Source organism: Azolla caroliniana, unplaced genomic scaffold (assembly GCF_043228905.1).
Source record: "Azolla caroliniana isolate FFs.n. ecotype wild unplaced genomic scaffold, voAzoCaro1.0.p SCAF_16, whole genome shotgun sequence".
NCBI classification, from domain to species: Eukaryota; Viridiplantae; Streptophyta; class Polypodiopsida; order Salviniales; family Salviniaceae; genus Azolla; species Azolla caroliniana.
Window position 1 is genome coordinate 12,084,842 of NW_028230451.1, and position 11,626 is coordinate 12,096,467.

General features: G+C 45.3%; 1 protein-coding gene across 1 annotated transcript; it reads right to left on the reverse strand.

Moving 5' to 3' along the window:
* Positions 1-348: 348 nt before the first annotated feature.
* On the reverse strand, positions 349-2,520 carry LOC147853983 (uncharacterized). The gene has a single exon (XM_087331958.1). The coding sequence runs from the start codon at positions 2,518-2,520 to the stop codon at positions 499-501; it is 2,022 nt and encodes a 673-aa protein (XP_087188084.1). The 3' UTR covers positions 349-498.
* Positions 2,521-11,626: the final 9,106 nt, after the last annotated feature.

The window sequence follows — 11,626 nt, forward strand, 5'->3', positions numbered from 1 at the left end:
ACTGGAAATTAGTCAATATGCTTGAGTTTGAGATGGTAGGCTTGCAAGTAACACAACCACAAACAACACAAAAGACTTCCAATGAATGATGGATGGTATGCTCGGGGTACATCTCTTCCCATGGATGATCTCTGCTAGCTCTTGAAGATAGAGATAGATAGAGAGATAGATACTCAACAAACTCCATATTCACCCCAAAATAATTATACCTTTTTTTTTTACATGCGTACCAGTAGAGACATGTTACACAAAAAGCAAGATTATCTGGAATCTAAATGTGTATGTATGTGTATATGACATGTTTACATATTGAAACGTCAGATTCAGCACCCTGTGTGAAGAGCAAACAGTACACACTTGCCCCTTCCATGGAGAATTAGCACTCATAAATTAAATGATGACAAACTTGTGGAGTATCAAGAAACCTCAAAACGGATTCATTTAGATCACCACAAGATCTCAACCGTGTTACGGACAAGCACCGACCAAAGACAGGGTTCAAAAGTTCAATTCTAAGCTACCCCTTTCCTGTTCTGATGAATTATTGCTTTGATGGGATGCAACCAATGAATTGGATATCGATATTTGCTTCGAGGTTCCGTTACCATTCGAATTGCCTTGGATATACACCCCTGACAATGCCTCCATTTGATTCATGGCCACTGATTGGGCATTCATGCCAAGCCCTAAAAAAGTGTGCATGTTGGATGGGCCATGATCTATAGTAAAAGGACCCTGTGTGCCCATCAACATGGGATGCCTGTGCATCCCCATTGGACCATTCAAGTGCACAAAATCAGGTGTCGAAAAATACATGGAAGAAGTAGTCATCCTACCTTGATATGCATCGAGCATTGCATTATCTGCTTGAACTTGTGATGCATAACTGAGACGTGAATCGAAACCTGTAAAGGTGACTTTTCTTCCACTGCTGGATGTGTTGTAGCCCCCGAATTTGCTATGGCTTATCTGATTCAAGTGTGACGGATCAATCACATTACAACTTGAGGGAATGTTCCACATGGATGCAGAATTCTCCAGATCATTTTGGTCACAGAAACCAAACTTGCATTTTTCAGCACCAGAGGCAAGCCCAATATTTCCAATCAGCTCAGCTCCATTGTGGCTGGGTTTTGTAGGAAAACCATCATTGGAATGAAGATTTTCGATGCTTGCCTTTGTCGTCTCATTTCCATCCTCTAAAGCAGACCCCTTGAAGGTCATTGTTGCACTTCCATAGTTCCTTCCAATATTGCACATTGTCAATTTATTGGGGGCATCTCCACATGGATTGGTTGGCTCGGAGAACTGATGAGCGCCAATCGCATCCTCATATCCTTGCACATTATTGACTCTGTAAGAAGCTTCACGCGCATCAAATTCTGTGACATTTCCAAAGGCTTTGCATTCCACCTTTGATAGTGTATCTTTTGCATTGACAACAACTCCCATATCGAAAATGGCGGGTTTCCCTTCTCTGGTAACAACATTGACAACCTTCAGGAACTCATTATGCACTCTATTGTTCAATCCACCTGAATCAGAACTTCCAACTCCATCAGCCACACCAGGTTCTTCCTTCACCTTCTTGCCATGGCCATTAAAAGCAGTACAAGAACGATTCACGGTTACATTGCTGGACTTATATAGTCCTGAATGCTCTTTTGCAGTTCCCAAGATTTCTTCGCTCGACTTATCTAGCCCGAAATGTTCTTTAGCACCTCCCAAACTGCTAACCGATTCATGGCCCGGATTGCTTCCTGTGTATCCAGAGCCTCCATCAAAACAATGCTCTTGATCAGGACATACCTTGTGTATAGCTTGCCTGGGCTTATACAGAAGTCCCTCAACATCACTCGCAACACAGACACAGCCAACATTGGCATCAAAATTACTATCAAAGTTTAATGCTTTCTGAGCATCTTCATTAGCACTTGTATCTACAGCATCTGCATCCCCAATGTTTTCCCTAGTAGCTGAAACATCTCTTGCCAGTACATCCGAATCGGCTCCACCATTTTTCATTTCTGATGAGACTTCATGTGTTGTGTCTCCTCTATAAGTGTTAGCTTCCTGTCCATGATTAGGATCATAGTCAACTCTTCCATTCCCGTGTTTACTCTTATGCCCTTCCCTTAAGCCAATATCAGATTTCCCTCCTTTGTCTTCAGCATCATGTGGCCGGTGAAATTCCTTCGTACCTAGTTCAGATGCAGAGACCAAAAGAGCACCTCTGATCTCTCGTTTCATCCATTGGAAAAGGTTCTGTCGGGCGTCTCTCAGCTCCTCCATGATGTTATCCATGCATTCCTGAAGTGACACTGTAGTGATGTTCACATCAGGGGCCTTCGCAGTCGCCTCCGCCTGCTGTCTGCTCGCATTGCAAACTCTTTTGCTGCAGGGTGTAGTTGCTGCTGCTTCTGCAGATTGGAGGAGGCCATGACCAATGCCATGGCATGATGCTTTTCTCTTCTTCACATTCAGGGCATGTAATGGTTTGCTTGGTGGATCGGGCAGCATTATATACACAACTTTTGACGGCTTTTAGATGCTGCATACGCCAAGAAAAAGGGAGTGTCACCTGCATGTCTGGAAGAAGACGGGAGGAAGAAGAAGAGTGTATTCTGTTGTGGGCGACCATGACCAGATCAGTGTTCACGCACGCCCATGTTCATCAGTGTGTTCCTGCTCACGAGTCACAACCCTAAAAAACCTATTCTGTTGTGGCCTAACTGACTGACACACAGTCTAAAATCTCATGTCTCATCATCACCATCACCTCCCATTCAATTTTGTATAACATGTGTATGTATGTATGTACGTACATACTAGTTTTGGCCAACCATTACCACTTCTATCACATACATACATACATATATGGGAGGGAGTGTAAATCTATCCCCATATGTGCTCTTAGAGTGCACATTTTGTGATAGTGCCCCAAATGAGGAGCGGCTTTTGTGCAACTCAACCATATGGGTCGAATGGTGTTAATCTAGGAAATCATAGATGTGTAGGACACAATGGATTTAGGAAAGAGTGAAACAGGTAATAGGATTGGTTAATCAAGTCAACTAGAATATTTTGTGGGCAAGTTACAATGTACTTAGTCTTGAAGTATGTGCCATTGACTTCAAGATAAGTACTATCTAGCACTAGCCTGTATCTAGGGAGTTGGGTCATATTAAATGACAAGTCAGTTGACAAAAAAGGAATATCTCCACTACTATCAACTACATGCACATTTAATGTTACACTCAAACCAAACAGAGAATATAATCCACTCTCTTACACAGTGGTGTATTGATCATCAGTCCCCACTAATTTTGTAGTGAGCTGGTCCAGATCCCATCTAAGCTCTAAGGTGTGAGCGCATGGGTGAACTACCAATGGTGTAGACCCGGTGAGAACCGGATGAGGAGTACTCGGCTACGGAGAGCCGGATGGTGAAGACCCGGTGAGGAGTGCTCACCGGATGAAGAGACATATTCGTAAATATGTTTCTGAGAGCCCATCGAGGCTATATTTGTAAATAGCATATTAGTATAAATATTACTTAGGGCAAACTTTTAGTTGGTAGTCGTTATTCTTGTTGGTGCAAGAAGAGAGAGAGCGCGTAGCAGTGTACAGAGAGAGAGAGAGAGAGAGAGAGGAAGAGGTCGTTGCCTCTGTTGTAACCGCCGCCTGTGGCGAAGATCGTGAGCACAAGGTCGTTGCCTCCGTGAACTCACTGTTGTACATTCTAGCATAGTGATAGTTTGCAGCCTGTGGGCTGCCGTGGTTTTTCCCTAGTTTGGGTTTTCCACGTAAACATCCTGTGTACTCTTCTCTTCTTTGTGTCGTGCGTTTCATTTCCCGTTTTCTGTGTATGATTCTAAGCTCGGTTGTGGCCGAGCGTTGCGTATAGAGAGCGTACAGTTCCTGTCACGAAGCCCGTCTTCTCTTCGACCGGGTTGCTCCACCTGGTTACCTCCCGGACACATTTTTCCGCGCGGTCCGCTTCTTCTTTTCTTAGTCGTGCACCAGCGAGGCCTTCTAGCACCAACAACCAAAATCCGGCTTCGTTCGTCTTCCGGGCCTCACCTCCTCCGATCCGGATCCCAGCCGACGCCGAGTAGTGGACGATCTCCGCGTGGCGAGCCGCCGCTTCTTCCATCAGCTGTTTCATTACCCCTCCTCTAACATTCAGGTCCAGGGCCCTTCGGGTCTCGCTAGGGTGCACCCGACCGTTCCATAGGTACACCACGTCGGCTCTCATTGCCTCGGCAAAGTCCCCGCAGTCCTTCCGGACGTGGCCGACCGCATCGCACCACAAACACCGATTTCCAGCCAGAGGCCTTCGGTCACGGGCATGTTTGCCATCGTCCCTCTGTGCCTGTGCAATCCGGAGGTCCTTTACCATCGTAGTCAACTCCTCTAGAGCTGCTCCTCCGGACGAGCCTTTGACCATGCCGGTCGAAGTCGATTCGGTCTCGAGCCAGTCTTGGGTTTCTTCCCTTCGTGCTGGCGGGGTTGGCTCGAGTTTCTTTGCTGTGACAGAGCCCGTCCCTATTGACCCTTTATCGACCCAATCTCACCGTTTGTCAAAACGGCCACAGACTCTCTTCACCACGGCCTAGTTGGCCGTCAGCCCGTCATCAGTCTCCAGCAGGAGACCCACTTGCTCCCGGTCCCTCGCATCCACCGACTTAACGAACAGCAAGACGCGACTTGTGTCAAGTACGGTCCGGTCAAGCGCCGATGGACGCGCGAAGTGTTCTTCAAACTCCCGGAGGAGCATCAACGCATTTCTCCCCTTTTCGGGGGTCTCTACCCATTCCATGAAGTCCCGTTTCAAGAGCCGAAGCCCATCATCAAGCCCGTATTTTTCGAGGAGCCGACCTTCAAACTCTTCCCAGGTCCGGCTCTCAGCCCGTACCTCGAGCACCTCCGCATGGATGCTTGGCATCGCCACCCGAGGGAATCCGGTCAGTCGCCTTTCTTCCGGAATGTCTCTCATTACCATCTCGGCCCGGTAGGCCTCCAAATAGCTTGTGGCGTCCTTCCCACCGAACCGGCCTATCGTGTCGACGACTGCTTCAATAGCCCTATCGAGGGCGCCTGCGCCTTTGCACACACTCACTATCCGATCCACAGTCGAAGCCATGGCTTCCGCGAGATTCGACCCCCTCATCTTCCTATTCCTCTACCGCCCGTTTCACGTCGGGTTCACCAAAGATGTCGCGTTGTTACGCGCGTGTGTGGGGAATGAGGTGGGACCACCGAGGTCTTGGACCGAGAAATATCTGAGAAGGAGGAGAGAGGAAAGGCAACGGACGCACTTGCACACACACAAACACGGAAGCACACAGGAATCACAGTCCAACAACACAACAAAACGAGACGACTCGAAGTCCGAGTATATGAACACGTATGTATATAAATATATAAATATATATATATTGAGACGGTTACAACTAACAGGTCGGCAAGGCGAACACCGACGCCTATTCACTCACACACAGAAGAGCGAGATGGAGACTCTACCGGAAGCACACGGGCGTTCCACGGAGCAGAGTCAGCCTCCCGAAAGCCTGCGCAAAAATGGCTATGGAGAGTGGCAGAGGAGAAGGGCTCGGTCCCAGTCCCAGTCCAGCAGCACTTCGTCCTCTCTAACGCGCGATACCTTTTCCCATTCCTCTCCCTCTCTTTTATAGCCCAAGGAGGGAGGTTGTTATCATCCGTTACATCATATTAATTCTCTGTCCTTTCGGACAGAGATACACCTCGATTTGCTCCCTATTGAATGCATGCTACCTAGGATTTCCTCTCAGCCGACTTGTACCTACCTACTTACTATACAACGAAAATTGTGCTCGCGTGTAAGGGTCGGTTTACACACACTAAGCTCGGTTTCCGCCTAGGGACGGTTTTCTGCACGATAGCATGCCGAAAGCGGATCGGGTTGACGAGACATCCCATGCTGGAGTGAAGGGGGAGATTGTTGGGAAGTCGATCCCTCCAGATGGGATCCGGTTATGAATGAAGAGATCGGGAAACCAGATCGGATGGACCCGGTGGGAACCGGAAGAGAAGACATATTTGTAAATATGTTTTGAGTAAGCCTATTGAGGCTATATTTGTAAGTAGCCCTAAGTTCATATGAGTAAAAATATGACCCAGGGCAATCACAGGAGTTGTGTGGTTGTCATATTGTTGTATCTGCATAACTGTTGTATAGAGAGAGAGGAGATACAAAGCGACTTTTGTTGTAACCGCCGGTTGGTGAAGACATAGAGCTCGAGGTCATTGCCTCCGAGTCTCTGATTGTACCTTTCTTATATAGGGATAGTTGGAGTCTGTGGGCTCCCATGCTTTTTCCTATTTAGGGTTTCCACGTAAGCATCTTGTGTCATCTCTATGTTAGTTTGTTTTCTTCCATTCGTTGTTTAAGTCTCGGTTGTGGCCGAGCGCTATTTTCTTCACATATTCATTATACCCATACCGCTTGATGAGATTCTTTTGGCAGGTCGATCGGCATAACTTCTTGTTAGCCGATTTAAGGGCCCTCTTGGATGACTCGGACTTCGTCTTTGAAGGTCCATTTTCATTCTATCCGTAGTCAGATTCACTCCAATACGACTTGTCCCTACCAGTGTCATATTCCGAACTTTTCTTCTTCCCCTACTCTTTGCACGTGAACCATCTCCTCGGTTCCTTGCTCGGCGACAGCACAATCAAGTCTCCACTACTCGACGGGTCATCATCCACTGGTTGTTCTAACTTAGTCACTTATTCGGCCCGCTCAACCGAAATGAGATCGGACTCTCGTCCAGAGTACCGAACTCTTCTTCCTTTTCTTCTACCCAAATTATGTCGGGCTCATTGGCCTCATTCTCTGGAGTCGGATGATCGGAGTTGTGAGGGGTTGGAGTCAGTAAAGATTACCATGATGCCGACTCATCGAAATCGACATCTCGGGTCACTAAAACTTGTGAGTAGCCAACCAATATGCATTTCTCCGACTTTGGGTCGAACTTCCTCCTTTCTCATCGGGCACATGCACATAGGCAATGTTGTCAAATATCTTCAAGTGTCATAAGTTCGTCTTCCATCTGAAATACAACTCGTGTGCCCACACCTTCTCACCAATCCGATTTTGGATGTAGACGGTTGTCCGGACCGCTTCGGCCCAGTAGAACTTGGGCATGCTCTTCTCCTCCAGCATCGCCCTTTCCACCTCCACAACTGACCGAGCCTTCCACTTGGCAATCTTGTTGAATATCTTCAAGTGTCGTAAGTTCGACTTCCGTCTGAAATACAACTAGTGTGCCCACACCTTCTCACCGATCCGATTTTGGATGTAGACGGTCATCCGAACCGCTTCGGCCTAGTAGAACTTGGCCATGCTCTTCTCCTCCAGCATCGCCCTTGTAGCCTCAACAATTGACCGATCCTTCCGCTCAGCTACTCCGTTTTTCCAGATACGAGAACCACTTTTCGTGGCTCCTCGTATAGTTCAACGCTCCGGAGTCGACGTACAACACTTCCTTCGATTCGGAAGTGGTCTTCTTCATCGAGTTTGCCTTGTGCTTCATCACAAAGGCTAGCCCTTTTTCAATTTTTCAGATTCCGGATCCTTCCAATTCTTCTACATAGTGCAAGCTCTACCGATTCCCTTGTCCGACATTGCCAGATCCGGATTTATCCAAATCAGCGCGCTTTTCCCAACATTCACTTTCTCGGTGGAATTTCTTGCCACAGTACCAACATTCCGTATCAGTTTTCAATTGCCAATTTTCGGCGCCACCTTGACTGCCCCCGCTCGTGGAGGGTCCGGAACTATTGTGGCACTATCTCTCTGCCTCTAATTACGCTCTTGTCGACCGCCACTATTACGTGCTGATCCACCTCCTCCTCCATGCCCACAGGGCCGATCCGCCTCCGTGTACAACATCCAATTTTCTAATTGAGTGGTCCTTGACCCACTCGTGCGGTTTTCTTTGACCATCAGCATCAATTGCAAGTCAAAGAAGGACGATGGCTTCTCCCAAGTGCAAATTGCGATCTGGATAGGCCCGTACCTTTGCGCTAAACCACTAAGGCAGATCTAGACCATCTCATCTTCGTCCATTGTCATGTTGATGGACCTCAGCACGTCACAGATCTCCTTTATTTTGGTGGTGTAGTCGGTAACCAACATATCCTGTTGTTGGATGTTGTTGAGCTCTTGTCAGAGCTGCAACTTCCAGGCCATGATGCTTGCCATGAAAATATTCTTCAGATTTTCCCAGGCTTCTTTCGGTGCTTTTGCATCCTTGATGTAGCCGAGCATCTGGTCGTGCACACAGGACGTGAGGAAGTATAATACTCTGCTCGCTCCTTGCTCCCATGCCGAGGAGTCCCTCAACATAGCTCCAGTATCCGTGTCCAAGCAGGTATTGGTGCATCTTGTATGACCAAGATCCATAGTTATTCCTGTCCAGCTTCTCTGTTGGTAAGGAGCTATTCATGCCTCTATCCATTCTTTCTTCGTCCTATTCTTTTCCGGAAGTTAGGTTTTCTTGTCTACTTAGCGCTTTCTATCGACAACAGAGGATTTTCAACCCTCGCGCTCTAATACCATGAAAAGAGTTACATGTAAAAGTTCATAGACAAAACCGACTTCAGCGGATATCAAAAGAAAATATGTGCAAGTTTAATGGAAGCTATATGAATACATAGGGAGAGCGGAAGAGACAGAGATCAGAACATCATAAAACTAAATTCAAAATATCACTCTATACATACAATGTGCTCAATGAGCACTTTTATACAAGTCCTTAAAGGACTAACAGAAGTATTGACATGTACTTCAACGCTCGTACTGAGCAACTTACACTGACTCCTAAAAATATCCCTACGTACTAGGCTAGGATTGTAGACCTCTAACGGCCTACCAATTACACTCAAATCCAAACACCGATCTGTCCCTCCGTTCCGGACACCGATCTGGATGATGTTGAGCTTTCTCGCTCAACAAATAGAAGTCTCCAGTTCAAGTTCGGGTTTGGACAAGAAAAGATGCTACATAGTATGAGTAGAATAATTGGTATCCGTCTTTATAGAAATACAATATATTTAGGGGAACTAAGTGGAACTCATGCATCTACCTTAAGCCAAGAAAATCGATGTCTTCATTTCTTGGGTCAATTAGTGCTATATCTAGAGACTTGTTTGAGCTAAATGCCACTACCACATGGGATACATTGAAACTCGTGATGCCCATGTAGTTGTGACATGGCTTCAGTCAAAGTAACAAATTCATTTGAAACCATGAAATTGATTTTCACTATTTGGTCCACATATTGTAGTTGGTTATCACGTTGGTCTTACACATTAGAGATCTCCAGTTTGAGTCCGGGTTTGGACAAATAAAGTGGCTAGTTACAACAAGGAACATGTTTTGAACTATGCTTTTGCAAAGAAATGATATCTTGAAATTAGGCTAAGAAGACAACTTTGTTCAATGGATCCTAGCTTGTTATTGCACCATGATCCATTTAGATACACAAATATATATCGTTCATATGTTTAGATGGTGCACTTGATTTTCATGCTACTCTAACACATTAGAGGTCTCCGGTTTCAGTCTACATTTGGACAAGAGAAGTGATACTTTGACTGTCCAGAATCATTGCTATTGTTCTTTGCACCGTTGACATATTGTAATTATGTAGACAATAGTCAAATATTTAGTTAAGCTAAGCGCAAGCCATAGACATATCTTAAGGAAAGAAAAAAGATGTCTTCATTCCTTGATTCCATTCATGTTATCTTTTTCAATCTAAATGGTATGTAGTCACAAAGACTTCTATAAGATATATCCCACTACCGCTTGGCAAACTTAGAAAGTAGTTATGTCCATGTCATTGTGACATGCCAATGGCTTGGTGCAATTCACAAATTCATCTCAATATATACAATTTATGACAATGGGTCACACCGTTGGTTATCACGCTAGTCTCACACTGTAGAGGTCTTTGGTTCGAGTCTAATTTGGAATTTTTGTTGAGAATATTGTTTTATTCCTCGATCCAAGCTAATTAATGAATCATATCAGTGATATGTCCAGATCGTGTAGTTGGTTATCATGTTAGTCTAACACACTAGAGGTCTCTAGTCCAGGTTTGGGTTTAGACAAGAAAAGATGCTATTTAGAATGAGTAGAAGAATTGGTGTCTATCTTTGTCTTTATAGAAGTACAATATATTTAGTGGAGCTCATGCATGTACCTTAAGCCAAGAAAATCGACGTCTTCATTTCTTGCGTCAATTAGTGCTATCTGTTTCAATCTAGAGACTTGTTTCAGCTAAATGCTACTACCATTATAGAATACTATGGTACAATCTTACCACGAGATATTATATGGTCATGCCCGTAACAATTTGACGAGCTTTTCCAACAAGTTCTTCGGCGAGCGTAAGCCCTAAAGTTTCTTTATCCAATTGTCTCCCTAGTCCAAGACCCCTTGTGGTTCCACTCGAGTAGCACACGCACTAGCATCGCCGCGACAACATCCCATTGACTTCGGTGAGCTTGCAAATATTTTGTCGATTATTTATGCGTCCATGCAACACGCAAGAGGATGTTGTAAGCCGAATGCAAGGGAGCACGACTAACGCAACTACACGCCACAAAGGAATGTACTCCACCAAGCACGCACATGACAACCGAAAAAAGAAAGAAAGAGACAACGAGCATGAGAGAGACAGAGAGGAGCACACAAGGAGCCACCCACCCATGCATAGAGAAGAATGCTTTATCCTTCTCCTTCTCCGTCATTATGTTTGTCTTTTGTCACCACAGGAATGTAGATGCTCGCGTATAGCTAAACCACACAACAAACCAAGCAAGCAGCAGTGATGGAGTGAGTAACGATGGCGATGGCAACCAGCAGAGAGAGAGAGAGAGAGAGAGATTAGATTATCATCTTCGGAGGTCAAATATGATAAATGAGACCAAAAAACTTACATTTCACGAGTTGCGTGTGAAAGTGAGTAGTGATTCTCAATGTTCAAGAACTTTACCAATGAATGTTGCAATCGAGAGTGCACATTGTGGCTGTGAGAGAAATTCATGCAAGGATTGGGCTTGGTTGAAGATGTGTGGAAAGCATGGTCGAATATGATCAACGGTAGAGCATCAAGTATCAAAATGTGATACTCAAACTCTCGAACTTGTTTAGGGCAAAGTGTGCATAGCCGATGACTCTCATCACTTGTGCCCCAACGCCCCATCTCACATCGCAATGTATGTGAGCTAAGTCGCATGGAAACAATGGTTCGAATAGAAGCCAACAAAATGGGCTCTAACATGTATCGATGTGTATGGTTTCCTCGTTCCGCGAAGAATATGCTTTTCTAGTTAGGTGCAACATGTGTAGTATAATGTATGAAGCGTAAGCCTCCACATTTTTCCCATGGCATGATACATTGGAAGGCCTCATTTACAAAGGAATCTAGTGATTCATCATGAAGCAAATGTGTTGCATCCCATCTATTGAACCAATTTTTCATATTTTGCATCCAACCGAAACACGAAATTTTGCTTTTATTTGTCTTTTTTATCTTTTTGCTTGCTTCCCATGCGATTGTAGGAAATCGAT